The sequence below is a fragment of the Castor canadensis genome, chromosome 6 (assembly GCF_047511655.1).
Source record: "Castor canadensis chromosome 6, mCasCan1.hap1v2, whole genome shotgun sequence".
Lineage (NCBI taxonomy): Eukaryota > Metazoa > Chordata > Mammalia > Rodentia > Castoridae > Castor > Castor canadensis.
The window spans coordinates 40,405,039-40,424,773 of NC_133391.1; the positions used below are offsets into that span (position 1 = coordinate 40,405,039).

At 45.3% G+C, this 19,735-nt stretch overlaps 1 protein-coding gene and 1 long non-coding RNA gene across 5 annotated transcripts in view; one reads left to right on the forward strand and one right to left on the reverse strand.

Moving 5' to 3' along the window:
* Window positions 1-133: 133 nt before the first annotated feature.
* On the forward strand, window positions 134-11,166 carry LOC141424081 (uncharacterized). Its single transcript, XR_012448908.1, has 3 exons — window positions 134-1,872; window positions 8,620-8,695; window positions 10,456-11,166. It is a non-coding gene; the product is annotated as an uncharacterized lncRNA (long non-coding RNA).
* Window positions 8,725-19,735, reverse strand: part of Tulp3 (TUB like protein 3) — a 54,988-nt gene continuing 43,977 nt past the window's right edge. Inside the window, exons 5-11 of one of the 4 annotated variants that reach the window (XM_074076280.1) lie at window positions 16,810-16,940; window positions 16,175-16,372; window positions 14,436-14,548; window positions 14,040-14,154; window positions 13,169-13,267; window positions 12,601-12,772; window positions 8,732-11,787 (exon numbers count right to left, since the gene is read on the reverse strand). In XM_074076280.1, the coding sequence (XP_073932381.1) occupies window positions 11,654-11,787; window positions 12,601-12,772; window positions 13,169-13,267; window positions 14,040-14,154; window positions 14,436-14,548; window positions 16,175-16,372; window positions 16,810-16,940 (962 nt within the window). In that variant the 3' untranslated portion in view covers window positions 8,732-11,653. Of the gene's footprint in view, window positions 11,788-12,600; window positions 12,773-13,168; window positions 13,268-14,039; window positions 14,155-14,435; window positions 14,549-16,174; window positions 16,373-16,809; window positions 16,941-19,735 lie in introns of all 4 variants that reach the window. The other 3 variants (XM_074076282.1, XM_020187117.2, XM_074076283.1) reach the window with 3 other exon arrangements.

Here is a 19,735-nt window from a genome sequence, read left to right on the forward strand (position 1 = left end):
AGATGCGCGCAGCCGAGGGAGGGAGCCGGAGGGAGTGGCGGCCCTGCCACCGGCACCTCGGGGAGGAGACTAGGACGCGCGGGAGGGGGCGGCGCGCGGGGCGGGGCGGGGCCGGAGCGGCCGGAGCCGGCAGGCTGGCGGGGGGCCGAGGGCGCGCCGGTGGGGTCGCGGGCTGCGGACCCCCAGGCTGACCCGGGGATCCGGCCGCGCCCCGTACACCGCTTTCTTTCTGATCTCAAAGCTCCGACTGGCTTCCAACTCCGCACGCCCCCCTGTCCCTTCCCCTCCCGGCCGAGTCTCGACTCTCCTTCCCAGGCGCTAAAAGCCTTTCTCTCTCCCCGAGTGGGGGCGTCCCGCGGTGGATGGGACCTGTCCCCTCCCCGCGCCACCCGCGCGTCCCCGCGCACCAGATCTTGGAAGGCCGGGCAAGGGGCGGACACGCGGCGCGCAGGAAGGGCTGCTCCCTTCCCCGCGACGCCCACCGAAGGACACTTGCTCCGGGGAACCAGGAAGCAGGAACTCCCGGGCTCGACTCGCAGATCCGCCACCGTGCCCCGGTGCTGGCCCTTTCGGTTGTTGTCTGGTGTCCGTTGGGACCCGCAAAGCTGTCTCTACGAAAAATGAAGCGTATGGGAGAAAGGGAACTCTGTGAAGTCCGCGCTGCACGGTGTGGGACTCCTGTTGGGAGCAGTAGTAACTGAAGGAATATTTATCCTGTTTATATGTTCACCGGATGCTGTGACAATAAGAAGGAAGGATGGGACCTCAGCAGCTGCCCTCAAAGAGCTTAAAATGTAGCAGGGAGGACCCAAGGTTCAGAACAGCGGTACTGTAAAGTGGGAGACTGGGATTTAAACAAGCATTCAAGGTGAACTGAGAGAAGAAGGGAGCTGGAGGCTCGAGGGCTCCTGTTTGGAAATCTTTACAACAAATTGGCTTAAAGCAGTGATGCAACCACGGAGCTCTAACTTGTTGCGTTGGGAGGCTTAAAACCAAAGAAAGGATTTGTCTATTTCCAAAAATCAAATCCAGCCCCTGGAACTTTTTCATTTAACTTGCATTGTACTGGTTGCCTCAGTCTTGTCTCCCTTGCCAAACAGAACATTTGAAGCCAGTAAATGTCTTCTCCCAGCATGGTTCCTGGGATACAGAATTGCATACTGAATATTGAATAAATAGAAAATTGCTACCCTGGAAGTACTATTCATGCCAGAGCTGTATCCTAGAGAGGTGTTGCAGAGTATCTTGAGCAATGACAACATTGACGGACTACAAACCAGGGTGAACACTTTGCAGGAAACAGCCCTCATTTGGATACATAAATTCCGGTATGCTTGTTAAGTAATGAGTCACCATGGAGGCTTGGCCACACCTCATGCTCATGAAAAGACAGACACGAGGCAGCATATCACCACAGAAGTACAAACTGTAAGCACTACTTCATTCAACAATCCTTTGTAGACTGTTGACTTTGACACCAGGCTAAGTTCCTGCCCTCAAGAAGTTCACAGTGATGGGCACCGGTGGCTCACACCTGTAATCCTAGCTACTCAGAAGGCAGAGATCAGGAGGATCGGATCGATTTCAAGGGCAATTAGTTCCAAGACCCTATCTCCAAAAAAAAAAAAAAAGGGCTGGCAGAGTGGCTGAAGCAGTAAGAGCATCTGCCTAGCAAGCGTGAACCCCTGAGTTCAAACCTCAGTGCTGCCAAAAAAAAAAAAAAAAAAGTTTACAGTTTAGGTGAGATGAAAATAATTATGCAAAATTCAATGGGAATCTGAGGTCAGGAACAATGAAGCCCCTTCCGGTTCTTGAAGGATACATGAGTTTGCCAAATTGAGACTGGAAACCCCACTGTGGCCACGTTCAAAGGTGAGGCAGCCTGTGTGCACGGGGGTTTAGGAAATGTTGCATAATAACTTGGTGCCAGATTGTGAAGGTCATTGTGTGCCATGCTGAATGACCATCACTAAATCCATTTAGACACGGTTGTGAGATCTTCAGCGCCATCATCAGAGCACAAACAGACCCTCTGGTAGGTGTGGAGATTTAAGGTGTCCTATGCTCAATCGGTGGTCCTGAGACTGAGGAGGGGGTTCAGGATCTAAAAATAGCCCAGATTTAAAATCCACTGGAATTGGTGATTAGAAAGGAAGAGAGAAAACAAAAATCAAATTGGCTGAATGCGAACAACCGAACCATTGATGGTGACATGACTGAAATAAGAATTCGAGAGCTGGACATGGTGGTACACCCCTCTAATCCCAGCACACTCAGGAGGTTAATGCAGGATTGAAAGCTCATGGCTCACTTGGGCTAATAGCAAGTTTCAAACTAGCTGGTGCTACATACGGAGAACCTATCTTTAAAGGGGAGGGGAGGAGAGGTGAGGGGAAGGGAGGAGAAGGGAGGAGAAGGGGAAGGAAGGAAAGAATTTAAACAACCTGGGATTAGGGGAGTCCAGCCAGGTGCTGAAGGGGAGAGGAAGGCAGGACAGAGTGGTGTCACATTCAGCACAGTCTGCCCTGAGGGTAGTATAGATTACTCTGGTTTCTTTCTTCCCTCCCAAGACCATCAATGATCCAAGCTGGATCAGATACAGAAATCCTGAGTGGTTACAGACAGACAGTGATTTTAAACACCTAGTCTGCCCTTCCCAGGTGTTTACATTTCTCAAAGCCCAGGACCCCTATTCGTTGATCCTCAGGAATAAATCTATTGGAAATATTTCACCTGTGTACATGGAGCTGGAAGAGATGGTACTGGATCCCCTCAAATGATGTCATGTAAGCCACCACTTGCCTCACTGCCTGGCGGCCAGACCACTTTAGCCCTACAAACGATGCGTGGTGCAGGAGGAGGAGGGCAGGTATGTGGTCAGAGCTGGTTTTGATGTGGGGAAGGTCAAAGTTAAAGGTCATATTAATTACTGCTACCATATGTTGTTTGGTATCAGTTCCATTCCTGTAATAGACATTGTTTTTCTAACCTATATGGGTCTTAGTCAAACAAATTATCCGTGTACTCTGTTGAACAAATTCCACCGCGTCTCCATCGCCATGATGGAATTCTTTGCAGCTATTAGTGACAGATTGTTTTTCCCTTGCCAGCCACCTATTGCGCTTTGCAATGTCTCTAAGCATAATAATATAAAAGAATTTTTCTTTTGTCTATTTAGTTGTTTTTTTGGTTGGACTGGGGTTTTGAACTCAGGGCCTCACGCTTGCTAAGTAGGCAATCTACCACTTGAACTACTCCATTTTTGTGATTTTTTTTTCGAGACAGGGTCTCACAAACTATTTGCTTGGGCTGGCTTTAAACCAAGATCCTCCTGATCTCTGCCTCCTGAGAAGCTAGGATTATAGGCGTGAGCTGTTTTTTTTATGCTGGGGATGAAACCCAGGGCCTCACATGCTTTACCATTATGTGACTACACACCAGCTCTGATAAGATGTTTCTTAAATAAACCAAATATTCATGATATAATAAGTGGAAAATTAGAGATACTAAAAATGGAGTTTCTGAGATGATTGTGAGTTTATTTTTGTTTTTGTTTTTTCAGTACTAGGATTGAACCCAGGGGCTCCCACTTGCTAGGCAAGTGCTCTACCACTTGACCTATTACTCTAGCCTGGGGATGATTCTGTTTTTTAAAAATATTTTAAAGTAATTATCTCTGAAAATTTGAAGACTAAGGAGATTTCTTTATTTTCTTATTTTTATTCTTTATTGGCTAACAAACTCACACTTTTATTTTTTGGCAGTACTGGGATTTGAACTCAGGACTTTGCATTTGCTAATAAGCAGGTGCTCTACTGCTTGAGCCATGCCTCCAACTATTTATTTTAAAATCTTTGCTTTTCATATTTATTTGTATTTCATTTGATTGATTGATTGATGCTGGGGATAGAACCCAGAGCCTTGCACATATTAGGCAAGCATCCCCACACTGAGCTATACCCCCAGCCCTATTTATTTTTTGGGACAGGGTCTCACTATGTTACCCAGGCTGGTCTTTAACTTCTGGGCTTCAGTCATCCTCCTGCCTCAGCTTCCAGAGTGCTGTCTTTGGGTGCAGCCCAGTGTGTCCAGCTTGTACTGTTTTTATAGTCAGGAAAAATGAGATTATATTATATAATCTAACCCTTCCCTTATTTCTTCACCTCTTTTAAAAACAAAACAGGCAGCTGGGCGCTGGTGGATCATGCCTGTAATCCTAGCTACTCAGGTTTGAAGTCAGCCCCGGGCAAATAGTTCTAGAGACCCTATCTTGAAAATACCCAACATTAAAAAGGACTAGTGGAGTGACTCAAGTGGTAGAGCACCTGTCTAGCAAGCATGAGGTCCTGAGTTCAAACAGTGTTGCCAAAAAACAAAACAAAACCAAAAAGACAGGCCATATGAATAGTTTGGTGCTAGAGTATGTCCTTAGCATGCACTAGGGCCTGGGTTCATTTCACGCACATAAACCTTATCCCTGTGTATATATACATATATCAACTTTTACCTTGCACACTATAAATATATACTGAGATTTGAACTCAGGGCCTCTCACTTGTTAGGCAGGTGCTCTACTACTTCAGCCATGCCTCCATCCCATTTTGTGGTGGTTGTTTTGGAGATAGGGTCTCCCTCTTTTCCCAGCCCAGCCTGGACCATGACCTTCCTATTTTAGGCTTCCTGCCATCATGTGAGGAACGCCACACATGCACCACCATGCCCAGCTTTTTTCCTTGCTGAGATAGTATCTCACAAACTCTTTGGCCCCTGCTGGCTTGCGACTTCAATCCTCTAGATCTTAGCTTCCCGAAATACATGCAGTTTTTTAATTTACCAATTATACCTGAATAAAGCTCCACTGCCCCTTCTTGCAAACACCAACCAAGGGCCCAAAATAATTGAAGGAGCATCTCCTCACCTACCACATTTCTATCTGGGTAGAGCAGAAGGACTCCAGCCAGCTAGGTTGTGACACTCCCTCCCCGCCTGTAAAAGTACTACATGAGGGCTGGGGGTGTGGCTCAAGTGGTAGAGTGCTTGTAAGCCCTTAGATCAAACCCCAGTACCATTTGAAAAAATAAGTACTATGTGCCATATAAGCTAAGTGTGGTGGTACACATCTGTAATCCCAGCACTCAGGAAACTGAGGCAGGAGGAGTAAGTGTTTAAGGCCAGCCCGAGTTACACATCCAGTTAGCGGTGAGCCTGCACTACATAATGATACCCTGTTTCAGAAAACCTAAATAGATTAATGAATAATAAAATAAAAATACTAGATAAAGCCTGGTAAAGTGGCCCATGCCTGTAATCCCAGTACTCAGGAGGCTAAGGCAGGGGATCTCAAGTTCGAGGCCAGCCTGAGCTACATAAGCTGACCCTGTCTCAAAAGCAACAAAATAAACAAACCAAAAAGACAAGCATGACTCATGCTGTGCTACTGGTCAACTGTGACTCAGGTTCTTGTTCTTTTTTAACCTTCCTGATCTGTTTATGACATTCTATTTGCTGTTTTCCTTAAGAGGGCTCTTCCCTCTACACCAGCTGAACTTCACTGTGGGTTTTGAAGGACAAAGCAGACCTTTATCAGAGCTGTTTGGAGTCTTTTCCCTTCTGTCTATAGAATAAAAGCAGTCAATAACTTGATAAGGATAATATTGTAGTCCCATTATCTCTTCATCAAAGAGACTGGCAGGCTGGGGATGTAGCTTGGTGGTAGAGCACTGGTCTGGCATGCTAGAGGACCTGGGTTTGATCACCCAGCACCACAGGAGAGACAGAGAGAGAGGAGGAGGGAGGGATGAAGAAAAGAGGGAGGGACAGAGGGAGGGAAGGGAAACAGTAAACTCTTAAGCATACTATCTAGAGAACCACATAACATACAGTAATGGGTCGAGTCTCCCCATCCTAAATTCCCGTGTCGAAGGGGGTCATAAGCTCAAGAGGATCCAGGTTTGAGGCCAGCCCAGGGAACTAGTTCACAAGACCCCATCTCCAAAATAACCAAAGCAAAATGGGCTGGAGGCATGGCTCAAGCAGGAGAGTGCCTGCTTTGCAACCATAAAGCCCTGAGTTCAAACTTCAGAACAACCAAAAAAAGAAAACAACAGTACAATTTTCATGTATTGATTGAAAAACTAAAGTAAAAGGGAAAACTGGAAAACATCACCTGCAACCTAGTAGTTCCCTCAGTAGAATACTCTGGAGCATAAACTGGTGTAAGGAAGAACTGTCTTCACTTACTTACTTATTTTGAGACAGGGTCTTGTGAGACTGGCCGTGAGCTAATCTCCCTGCTTTGGCCTCCTGAGTGCTGGGATTACAGGCATGTACCATCATGCCAGCCATATCTTTATTTTGCATAAGCACTGGAAAAATAGATTAAAAAGGAACTAGAGGGAGGTCAACTGTAGGAGCAGGAGAGGGCAAGGGAAGAGCAAGACAGGTGGGAGGAGACTACTTGTAGAGTCTTTAAAAACTCTTTAAACCATATGAAATCATTTCCATTACATTTGTAGATCTATCTACCTATATATCTGATTTAGGACAACACAAAACTGACCAAAAGCAAAATCAGGCAACATTTTAACGTTTTAAAAAAATTTTTTTGAGCCAGGGTCTCACTATGCGAACTGCAGGGCTCCAGCAACCCTTCTGCTTCAGCTCCTGGAGTTGCTTAGGTTCCTACCACCTCACCCAGCTCCAGGCAGTTTTTTTGTTTTTTTGCCTAGGGTTTGAATTCAGGGTTTCACACTTGTTATGCATGCACTCCACCACTTGAGCCATGCCCCTAGCCATAGGCAAAAATTTTTAAAGGTCACATTTGTCTCTTCTACTGATGTGGTTTGTCCTAGGCATGCATTAATACCCTAGATTTTAGTTTTTGACCAAACCTTTTTTCTTTTTGTGGTGCCGAGGATCAAACCCAGGGCCTCAGGACCTCCTGCTTGCTAGGCAAGTGCTCTTGCCAGCCAGACTTTTAAAATCTTTTTTTTTTTTTTAGTGATACGGGGGTTTGAACTCAGGGCCTGCACCTTGAGCCATTTCACCAGCCCTTTTTTATGATTTTTTTTTTTGAGTTTACAGGAATCTTTTTTTTTTTCATTTTTCTTTTATTATTCATATGTGCATACAAGGCTTGGTTCATTTCTCCCTGATTTTTTTTTTTTTCGAGTAAGGTCTCACAAACTATTTGCCTAGACTGTCTTAGAACCAAGATCCTCCTGATCTCTGCCTCCTGAGTAGCTAGGATTACAGGCATGAACTACCAGTGTCTGGCTCAGACTTTTAAAATCTTGATCTAGCTGGGTGCTGAAGAGGATCTCACAGTTCGAGGTCAGCCTGGGCAAATAGTTCACAAGACCCTATCTCCAAAATAACCAGAGCCAAATGGACTGAAGGTGTGGCTCAGTGGTACAGTGCCTGCTTTGCAAGTACAAAGCCCTGAGTTCAAACCCCCATCTCAAAAAAAAAAAAAAAAAAAGGCAAAATAAATCTCCTTACAAACTGATCATCTCTGGTATTTGCTTCAGTGACCTGTCCCCTCCAGCTTCATGCTTTCCATGACTCACTCTGCTTCTGCCCGAGGCTCGCCCAGCTGTGTCTGAAGGCAGCACACCAGCCTGCTGCACCAAGACTCGGCAGAGCTGGGAAACCATGGAGACCCATTCTCTATGTGAAATACTTCAGACATTGCTGTTAGTATCGGGACTCATTGCCCACGGGACAAGGGGACAGAGTGAGGAGTAACACAGGACCAGGGCCCATGTTCAGTTACCCTCTTCAACCATGCTGCTTTCTTTCCTCTCTTCAGTGTCCCTGGAAAACCATCTGACTTTGCTTTGAAAGTATAGGGCTAAATGTGTATTTCCGCGGTGGAGCACTTAACTAGATTCAATTTCCAACGCCAAAAAAAAAAAGAAAACAGAAAAGGTTACTGGCGGTCTCCGGCCTTCGGAGGGTCATGTGGCAACACTGGGTGCTCAGTGGGCACAGCTGAGCCCTTTGCTGACTTCCTCACCTGATCAACATCAGTGCCCTCTCATTGTAATGCGCATTGCTGACAGCTAGGTGGTGCCATGAAACAGTCTAACGTGCTCTCAGTGCACCAATGGCAAACCATTTGTTTAAGCCCTTCAGAATTGCGTAAATAGTGGGGGAGATCTATTGGTTAATACTGTGGTTTTGTTTTAGACAGGGTCTTGCTATGTAGTCAGGTTGGCCTTGAAAACTCCATCTTCCTGTTTTAGCCTCACAAGTGCTGGGATTATAAATGTGTACCACCATACCTGCCAAGATGGTGAGACTTCTAAAGAAAATACACTGATTATGATAATGGAGGACCAGAGCAGGAGAGGAGGCAAAACGATCCACTGTGCAAACTGCCGGGTGGGACAGAAACTGGCAAGCCCCTAGCTGGCAGACACCAGACGTGTGGAGTGAGTGCATGGGCAGGGGCCATGGTCTGGAGGAGTTGGAGCCAAGGAAAAAAGCAGCTGGCAACACCTGAGTTTCCTGTGTCCTGAGAGATATGCATAGGTGCTGCAATAAACTGATAAGCCAACTTAACTGATAAGTTATATTTCGTAAAATAGTGAACATTTACTTTCTTTTTTGAGACAGTGTCTCATGATGTCACCCAGGCTGCCCAAGAAGTCATAATCCTCCTGCCTCAGCCATCCAAGTGCTGGGATTACAGGTATGTACCACACTTGAAGCCCTGGGTTCCATCCCCAATATTGGGGAAAAAAAATATCTCCGTAACTACTAAAAATTGTAGAAAACTGTGTCACAAAGAATGCATTTGACCAGCATGTACCTTAGCCACAGAGAACCATGTGGAAAAGAAAAATCAAGCTGTAGAAACCAAACTCCAACTCCAGCCCCCATCCTGGGTTTTATCCCTGCTTCCTTCCACATGTTTCATTGTCACCGACACTGATTTGGACGAGAAAGTCTGGAAGACTGGTGAGCCCGTGCTCCTTTCAACTTGTCAATACATGGTAACATCTAAAATGTGATCATCAGAGGTGAGAAGCGAGGCCCGTATCACGAGTAGATACTTCACTGTTTTGCTATTGAATCAGTAAGCAATGCCAAGAAAAACACCTGGGAGGCTGCAGGCATCCAGGATCATATAAACCCTGTCCCTCTGCCCCCTGTTCAGAAACATCTGGGATCCTGTTTTTGATGTGTCTAGGAGGCCTCCTGTTCTATCTACCCCAGGACTAATGTCTGTGTTGACACTTGGTTTAAAGAATGGCTTACTCACTGCTACCAAGATGAAAACTATGTTTCTACAGAGTATGACAGTAAGAACTCTCTAGGGGATAGGACTTTTTGAAGATGACACTCACATTTTATATAAATCATCTTTTATTTCTGTAGCATACAAAAGGTATAAATATGATTTATGTAAAACCAATCACCTGCACACTCAAGCAGAAAGTATATGGAACTGGGGTCTCCAGCTCTAAGCCGGAGGGAGCAGGAGGAAACAGATTAGACCTAGTCGCCCTGCTGTGGCCCCCAACACTGTGATACCTCACAACTGGAGATAAGTGGACCACGTCAGGACGTGGTGTCGGGGCACTTTCATAAATGAGGCACTTGATAGGAAGCAAGCCTGAGGTGGGAAGTCATGTCAAAACGAGGCAGGACCTGCAGGTGGGGCCAAGCAGTCTCCCATTCTCCTGCTGTGAGTCACGTGGCTTTGATGTGGTACAAGGAGCAACAGGAAGAGAGGCGGAGGGCAAGTGCCTTGGAGCAGCAGCTTGGGACCTAGCCTGGGAGGGAATTCTAGGATGGGATGAGCCAGGAACTGGTGAAGAGTTGTTGCCTGCTGGGATGTGCCATACTCAGAAGGCCTCAGCTGGAATCTCAGTACCCACGGGCCAGGTGGGTGTCAGGCGAAGGGCCCCAGCTGGCCCAAGAGGGTCTGCAGAGTCAGATCTGTGAGCTGCTCCTCACCAATCCCTCCTACTCCTTTCCTGCCATGACACGGAGGGTTTCTGTGCGTAACGTTCCCTCACCTCTCCCTGCAGCAAGTATGTGTGACCTCCACACTAGTGGCTCCACAGTGACAGCTATGGCCCTGGACTGTGAAAGTAGCCGTCAAATGCCTCCCAGTCCCCTGTAGAGCGAATGCATTCAGTAGAAACTGAAATGAAGACAATTAGAGAAAATTCCCACATCGTTGATGATAGATCTGGCCACAGCCACTTTTTTTTTTTTTGGTGGTACTGGGCTTGAACTCAGGGCCTACACCTTAAGCCACTCCACCAGCCCTTTTTTGTGAAGGGTTTTTTCAAGATAGGGTCTCACGAACTATTTGCCCAGGCTGGCTTCAAACTGAGATCCTCCTGATCTCTGCCTCCCAAGTAACTAGGATTACAAGTGTGAGCCACCGGAGCCTGGAAAATTATGGATTTTTTTTTTTTTTTTTTTTTTTTTTTTTAGGCACTGCTGGGGTTTGAACTCTACCTCTTGAGCTATTGCACCAGCCCTGGCCGCAGCCACTTTAACTGATATTGGTGCTGGAAGACAGGGAAGGTAGACTGTGGCGTCGGAGCCTTCCCAGCCCAAGGGAGCCAGCCAGCTCAGAGAAGTAAACACCACACTCCCTCAGAGGAGAACGCACAAATCCACATCTGTTCTTACTGTGTGGGTCAAGTGCAGGAGCTGCCCTCTCTCAGAATGACATCACCTGTGGGGACTCCAGATGAACAGTTTGAGTTTTCTCTGTCCTAGCGGTAGATGACACTCCAGAAGCACTGTCACAAGGAGGTAAAGCTACACCACAGTGGCTGTCGTTTGAATGCCTCTTAATCCACAGGGCTGCTGCGTCCCATCCTCGCTAGTGATTTCACAACCACAGGCCATTCTGGAAGGAGCTCAAGCTCAGAGTACACGGACATACTTGAAGCAGAGGTGGGCAAACGAGAGCTCATAGGCCAAGTCTGGCCTGCTGCCTCTTTTGTCAACAAAGTTTTATGGAACTCAGCTACATTCATTCCTGTGTGAATTGGTTTATGGCTGCTTTTGTGCTACCAAGGCAGATAGGAATTGAGTGAGAGAGACTATCAGGCCATTGCTGTAAAACATTTGCAGCCTCCTGCCCTGAAGACTAAAAACAATTTTGGGGACAGTCCCACTCTGACCTCTCTGAAAGGTCTTCAAAAAAAGTGACCCAAGTATTTAATCATAGAACCTGATGCACACACACACACACACACACACACACCCTCCACAGTATTGGGGATTGTGCTCAGGACCTGTGGCGTGCTAGGCCAGCACTCTCACCACAGAGCCCCTCCCCAGCCCGTGGAAACTTCACTCCTGAGGCAGCGTCTGCTGGGCAGTGACCTCAGGAGTCCCAGATGTGCCCTAGATGAGAGCCTCTCTGTGCTTTCAACAGTCTCTTGTCCATGCTGAGCTGTGATCACTGACCAGGTCTCTGAAGCCCAGAGAAGGGTGTGTGTGTGTGTGTGTGTGTGTGTGTACCCACGCGTGCATATGTGTGTGAATGCGTGCACACACACACATGCACACAGAACACCCACTCGGCGATCATTCCAAAAGGGGCAGACTGTTGTTCTCCATGTCCTGGGGTAGGGTGAGGGTGGAAGCGAGAAGGCCCAGGTCTTCCGGCCATTCCTCATTCACATGCCAGCTTACTGTCAAAGCTCGAAAGCCCGATGGCGAAGGCCTGAAGTGCACACAGTGGGTAGTTGTAGTCCAGAGTGAACACGTCGTCTGCCACACGTCCAAACTGCATGACTATGTAGTCAGCTAGGGCCAGAAATAAATGAGGTTAGAAGATGACGTGGTGGTACTGGGGACAGATGCAGAACAACAATTCCTCTAAACAGGCCAGGTAATCACCAGTCCTCTTCAGAACAGGAAAGTAAAGAGGGCAAGTAAAGCGGTGGAGCTGCAGCCCAATGGTAGAGTGCTTGCCTAGCATCTTGAGGCCCTGCTTTATCCCTAGCACAACAAAACAAAACAAAAACCAGAAAAATTTTAAAAAAAGAAAAAAGATAGCAAACTTTGTAGCTGGATGTGGTGGTGCATGCCTGGAACCCCAGCACTCGGGAGGCTGAGGCAGGAGGATCTTGAGTTTGAGGCCAGCCTGGGCTGCATAACGAGTTCAGGGCGCCTCACAGCAAGACCCTGTCACAGAAAAAGAAAGAAAGAAAGAAAAAGGCAGCGTGCAAAAGACGGAAAGCAGCAGTAACAAAGCGTCTGCTGACCGCAAGCGGAGTTTCTATTTCTGTCCCTTTCACCTAGACTGGAACATATTCCTGACCAGCATGAAGAGCAGGACAAAAGTCCAGGGTGGCTGTCTGGGAACACAGCACGCTCCATGGCTGGCATCATGAGCAAGCTTTCCTGAGGGACATTTGCATCTGCATCCGAGCAGCCCCACACTCTCTCCCCTCCGACAGTGACAGTAAGGGCCTTTTCCTCTACAGCTGTATGTAGCTTTGTGTTTCCAAAGGAATGGTGACTTTCTTAAGTCACTCTCTCCTGAGTATAACTCTCCATGGGAAGGCTCATGTCAATGCCTCTCCTGTTCCCATCCACCCCTTCCTGGGGGCTTACGGTCATTCCCATGGACTATCTGAAAGTTCTTCACAGATGCCTGAGTGACCCGGCCATGGAAGTTGAGGACGTAGGACTGGGTGTCATCGTTCCACACAGGGGCCTTGTTGTGCAGCTCAATCAAGTTCTCCATGGTTTTGTTTTGCCATTTTGAAAGCAAGCTCTCGTGGTCCTGGATGGAGGAAAATTATTACTTCACCCTGAGACCGAAAAGAACTCATTCATTTGCAATTCTGTGCGGTGGAAGGCAGAATGGGGAAGTATTTTCTCCACTTTAGAAAGAACAAAACAGAAGCAAAGAGGCAAAGCCAGACATTAAGTCGGATGGTTTGTCGTTGTTGTTGTATTATTTTTGTTTTAATTCTGGTATGTTATCTAGCATTTCTCTTTGCAGAGGGAATGGTTTCACTCAACAACTCCAGCAACATCTGTGGAACTGCGCTTGTCCTCAAGTTTTGGAGCCACAGTGCTCCTAAAAGAGAGGATGAGACACACTCTGGTTTGGAGTTCTGCAAGAATCAATTCATTGTTTTTTGAGTCCCTGCTGTCTAAGTATGTTCTTACTTACATTCCGTGGCCGGAATGGGATCCGTTCGTGATTCAGATTCATCCCTGGGATAATTACAGACATCTTCCTAGGACCTTTAAATCCAAGCACATTTGTTTCCTGGAAGATAGGAAAATGAAGCAGAATTTGATAACAGAAAGGAAAAAGAGACCACATTCTGTTCTAACAAGAGACCTTTCTTGAACAAGAAAAAAGTTGACAAGAGTACCAAAAATGATTTTATTACTTTGTTAAACAAAAAGAGACAGAGAATCAAAACAGGAGGCCAGGTGCAGTGGTGTGGGCCTGTAGTCCTAATACTTAGGAGGTTGAGGCAGGAGGATCACTTGAACCCAGGAGTATGAGGCAGCCTGGGCAATGTAGTGAGACCCTGGCAAGAAAGAAGGAAAAGGGAGAAAGATGGAAGGAAAGAAGAGAGGGAAGGAAGGGAGGAATGAAGGGAAAAAAACAAAGGAAGAAAGGGAAGGAGGAAGGAAGGAAGGACCAGGTATGGTGGCACAGACCTGTAATCCCAGAACTCAGGAGGCTAAGGCAGACCACCCTGGGCTACATGGCAAGTTCAAGGCCAGCCTGAGGTACACAAATGGATCATGTCTCAAAAAAAAAAAAAAACGGAGGAAGGAGACCAGTTTAATTTATTGTAATGCTGACCAATGGTAAGCGGTAAGGCAGGTCTGAATTAAATGCACTGGGGAAAGAGCAGAGAAGGCAAAAAGTACCACAAAACTGAAAAATAGCTGAACTTTGTGATTTATAAGCAATTAAAACTCAAATGTATGGAAAAAACAATGCCAAACATGAAGACATGAGATGAGAAAGGGGAAGGAATGGCAGCAGTGGAGGAGGGGAGGAAGCACACGACAGCACTCACATAGCAGATTGCAGCCAGCTCCTGCCGGGTGTGGGCCTTTTCTACCAGACCCTGGGCCTTGACTGGGCTGACACCATGGTCATACACTGTGAACTTGGTCCCCATGAGGTTGGATCTAGCGTCAGGAGAAAAAGCCACCATGATGATGTGTATTTTTTCTGTCTAGAAGAGGAGAAAGGTAGTAGAACATAGGCCTATCTGCCTGTTCTCCAAATGCCAACGTGATGCCATTATTCTCCCACAGATCTCACGTTACAACAAGGAAGGGGCTTACATTTAACTTTCTCTGTAAGACTGCCACATCTGTACATGCTAACCATACAAGGGATATGGGCTATTCAGAAACTGTAGGAATAAAGCTATCAGAAAGAGCAGCACTTGATTAACTGCTCTCACCTGAGTTTGCCAATGTAGCTGTCCCCTTCCCGAGATAAATCTGTTGGGTCAGTGGAGATCAGGTAGTTGGATGTTTTGCTCTTTTTCCGCTTTCTTCCTGCAAGAAGAAATATCTGGAAAAAGGAAATTTGTGAGTCAAACATGAAGTCAGCCAGGCACTAGTGGCTCATGCCTGTAATCTTAGCTACTCAGGAAGCAGAGATAATCAGGAGTATCATAGTTCAAAACCAGCCCAGGCAAATAGTCTGGGAAACCCTATCTCAAAAAACCCATAACAGAAAAGGGCTGGTGGAAAAATGGCTCAAGGTGTAGAGCACCTACCTTGCAAGTGTGAGGCCCTGAGTTCAAAATCCAGTGCCACCAAAGAAAACCCACGAAGTCCAGTGAACCCCCATGGTTCTAAGATCTATCCATTCTGCAAATGTGCCACACATCAGTCAGTCTTTGGATCTTTAGTCTTTTTTCTAACCCTCTTATTGCTCCTCACAACACACTGTCAGCTGCAGAACTGTGGGTCAGTAATAGAGCACTTGCCTGGCATGTGCTAGCGCTGGGCTCCATCCCCACCACATACACACATGCACACGCACACGCACACATGCTACAAAATAGAATTCACTATCAGGGTTTCCTCCACATACAATTTCTCTAAACTCATTAGCTTGATTCTTTGTAGAGTTATTTGCAACTTTATCATTAAAACTTCCAGTAATTTCTGGAAGAACCTTCATCTAAGGCCATGAATAAGAGTCTCTCCAACTTCAAGAGAGATGGGATCTGAACCTTCCTGCTCATTACTGTCACTGCTTGCTTAATACTCTGATTTGATTTCTGTTGTTGTGTGTCTGCATCCTTCCTGAACTCTACTAGACTACAATGAGGACAGGGAAGCAGGAGCTGCAGTGGCTAAAATGGGGGCGAGGGAAATCCAACAGAAACGGACTTGAATCTGGCTCTACACTTACTAGTATGATTTGGGGCAGTGAGTCACTCCTTAAGCCCCCATCATCTCATCCATAAAGTAGAGATAAGCCTTCTAAGAAGGTGATCATAAGGATCATGATCAGTAACACACATAAATACTTCATGCATGCCTGGCATGTTGTGAACACTCAATAAACAGTGCTCACAAGAAAATAACACCTATCATTATCATCTCATTCCTAGGCTCTTAAAGTCATCCCCTTAGAACTGGTATTAATCCAACAGGTACTGCTCAACAGTGAGCATAAAACTAACTCAAACTTATAAATTAGAATTTCTAGGGTGAGAAGCAAGGCATTTAACTTAAATGTTCTTCTGAATTTCCTATTCCCTTATTCTCAGAACTACTTCTTCCACAATGTCATGTTCTACCACAACATGTTGAAAACACCCAACACACAATAAAAAGCAAATGGTTTGTGAGACCCTACCTTGAAAACACCCAACACAATAAAAAGAAAAATCAGAGCTGGGGGCATGGCTCAAGTGATAGAACGCCTGCCTAAAAAGTGTGAGACCCTGAGTTCAAACCCCAGTATCAGGAAAAAACAAAGCAAGCAAAACCAAGGATCACACAGTAACATGCCAGAGATAAATAATGGAAGGGAGGTGGAAATAATTACACTGGAACATTCTCTGAGCCTGGAAAGCAGCTCAGGGGTACAGCACTTGCTTAGCATGGATGAGGCCCTAGCCTCCATCCCCAGCACAGAAAAGAGAAGAAAAACAAGGCTGTTAGGAATCGACTCTCATACCTTCTGGTTCCCGTCTTTTTCCAAGTGCATATAGTAGGTGGGGAAGAGACCCCGATCCATTCCCTTCTTGGCCCTGGTTACCCGGCACTTTACGGTGATCCCTCGAGGGGCGGGGCTATATGCAAAGTCCTCTAAATTGTCCACTTCTCCCAGCTGGTTGTCCACCTGTTGGGCTGTAGTACCAGAAGCTCCTGCATCCTGAAAGGACAGCCACAGGTGAACAAGAGCAGGTTGGGTCAGAAAGTCTGTTTCTTCGTGAGAAATACTTCCTGGACTTTACCCCTGTGTCTTCAGTCTTCTGACAAAATGGAGGGAGACTGAAGAGTCGAACAAGGATGTGTATATCGGGAGTAAAGAAGGAGCTTAGTGCATAAAAGGGAGGTGTGGTGGTACATGCCTATAATCCCAGCACTCAGCAGGCTGCGGCAGGAAGATGGTGAGTTTCAGACCAGCCTTGGCTACATAGTGAAACTCTGAGACAGAATATACTCTAGCAGTCATGAACTCTAAATCTGAATTTGAGCTTAAATCTTTGAAGAAGCCCTCACTCATTCAGTAATGGAACTTAAACACGAAAGCCATGTTTTGGAAAAAGTCACATTAGCTCCAAAGAAAGAAGGTTACGAAGTCCATACCGTGGTTGATTTCTGGGTGGATGCAGAATTGGGTCTCTCTGCTTTTGAATACGGTGATTGGGAATGTAATTTTTTTCCTTCTTCATCCTCACCATCCGTCTCCTCATCAAAGTTCAAGCTACCAGAGATACCTGGCAGGAAAGGGAACTCTGTCAAAAGCAGCCAACACTGGTTTCAAATGGAGATCTTTGAAACAAAAATAGTTTTTAATTTTCTTGCTTAAAGCATCCTAACTGGGTTGGGGTCACTCGATGGTAGAGCACTTGCCCAACATGTGGGGCCCTGAGTTCAAATCCTACCACTACTACCACACCCAAAGAAAAAAACATGGGGGAAAATCCTAACTACTCTGACCCCAAACAGACACCTTACTCAAAATTTGACAATTCTTCATATTCTCACATACAACTCCTTGTTTTCTCTTCCACTATTGCCATCCTAATTTGTCTTTTTAAAACATTATGTCTAGCTGGGAACTGGTGGCTCACACCTGTAATCCTAGCTACATGGGAGGCAGAGATAAAGAGGATTGTGGTTTGAAGCCAGCCCAGGCAAATGGTTTGTGAGACCCTACCTTGAAAACACCCAACACAAAAAAGGGCTGAGGGCATGGCTCAAATGGTGGAGTGCCTGCCAGAGGGCACAGAGTCCTGAGTTCAAATCCCAGGAAGACAAAAATTAACAAATTATGTCTAGTGGGAAAATGTATTTGGAAACCATCTATCTGATAAGGTATCAATATCTGCAAGAAAGAACTCCAACAACAACAAAACAAATAAGGCAACTCAAAAACTGGACCAAGGACTAGGCTAGAAATTTCTCTAAAGATACGGAGGCCAATAAGCATATGGAATCATGCTGAGTATCAGTAGGCATAAGGGAAATGCAAACCAAAAGCACAAGACACCATTCCACCCCAGGAAAAGTCTGTTACTAGTTTTTAAAAATAAAAAAAAAAGTAAAAGAAGTAACGGAAAAAATGTGGAGAAACTGGAACCTTTGTGCATTGCTGGTAGGAAAGCAAAACTGTGCAGTTCCTGTAGAAAATGCTACGGCAATTCCTACAAAAATTCAACAGAATTACCGTGTAATCCAGCAATTCCACTTCTGGGTATAAACTGAAAGCAGATCTCAAATGGGTATTTGTACACAAATGTTCATAGCATAATTTATAATATAAAAATGATAAAAACCATCCATAAGCCTACCAATTGATGAATGGATAGGTAAATTGGAGTATATGCTTACAATCGAAAATTATTCTGTCTTTAAAAGGAGTGACGTTCTGGGCTGGGGCTGTAGAAAAGCACTTGAGTAGAATGCAGAAGACCCTGGGTTTGATCCCCAACACCAAGAAAAAAAAGGAATTAAGTTTTAATACATGCCACAATATGGACTAACTTTGAAGACATGATATACTAAGTGAAATGAGCTACCAGAAAAGGACCAATCTTCTAAGAGTCCACTAATACAAAGTACGTACAAAGTACAAATTCATAGACAGGATAGCAGCTATCGGGCTGGAAGGAAGGGGGCGCTATTCTGAATGAGTATGTAGTGTCAGATGAAAATATTGCTGTACAGCAACCCAAGCGACTTACTACCACTAAACTGCACTTAGAACTGGTTAAAACAGCAAGGAAATTTTACGATGTATCTTTTACCATAATAAAAAAAAATTCTCTATACCAGTTACTTTTCTTTAGCTCTTACTGTTTGTTTTTTGGGATAGGGTCTTGCTATGTAGTCCAGGCTGGCCTTGAACTCTCAACTGGTCCTCTTCCTAAGTGCTGGGATTATAGGTTTATTAGTTACTTTTTTGTCTTCCTATATTTTATTAATCTCCGGTCTAGGAATGCTTTAAATACTACTACCTTGGATTTATATAGCACATTTTATAGAAAAAAATTTTTTTTGGCAATACTGTGGATGAACCCAAGGGCCTTGCACATGTTAGGCAGGCATCCTACCACTGAACTACACCCTCAGTTCTATAGAAAACTTAAAATTATTGGATGAAAGACAATTTTTTTCTTTTTACCCTCACATGTATTTGAATTAGAGGCAGAGATTCTGATAGTCTTAAGTTTTGATTTGGCTTTGTGGTACTGGGACCTGAACTCAGGGCCTTCACCTTGAACTACTCCACCAGCCCTTTTTCTAGATAGAGTCTCGAGAGCTGTTTGCCCAGGCTGGCTCTGAACCGAGATCCTCCTGATCTCTGCCTCCTGAGTAGCTAGAATTACAGGTGTGAGTCACGAGTGCCCGGCCTGGTTTGTGTCTTGTTTGTTTATGAGACACATAATCTAGAGAATAGAAGTGTGTGACAAAAGAAGTACGGTGCACAGATTTACTATGTGTGTGGAGAGGCTCAGGGAGAATTGTTTCCTCAAGAGCAAGAGGCAGAGTAGGACCACAATTAAGCCTTTTCTCTTTGGTCCAGAGTGAAGACATCCCTTGCATAATAATTGAAATGGCCTCCAAGTATGGATCTATGAGCAAATTTATAACGTTAGCGTGGCTTTTCCTCCAAATCACTTTGTGCCCACATTCAACCATCTCAGAGGAGAGAAAACTATGGTCCACTCTTACAGTGCATAAATAAATTGGTATTAGCTTTATTCCAGGATACCCAATATAAGACAAAGGTTAGTACAACAACAACAACAACAACAAACCTCAAGTAAAAACATGTGTCCACCCAAAACTCATACAACAGCCCCACATCTGTGGTTTCAGTAACCTTGTCAACCACAGCCCAAAAATATTAAATGGAAAATTCCCCACTTGAAAGAGAGCGCATACTCACATAACTTTTATTATGGTATATTGTTACAATTGTTCTATTTTATTTTAAGTTCTTGTGGTTAATCTCTTACTGTGACTAATTTATATATCAGAATTTCTCACAGATATGTATGTCTTG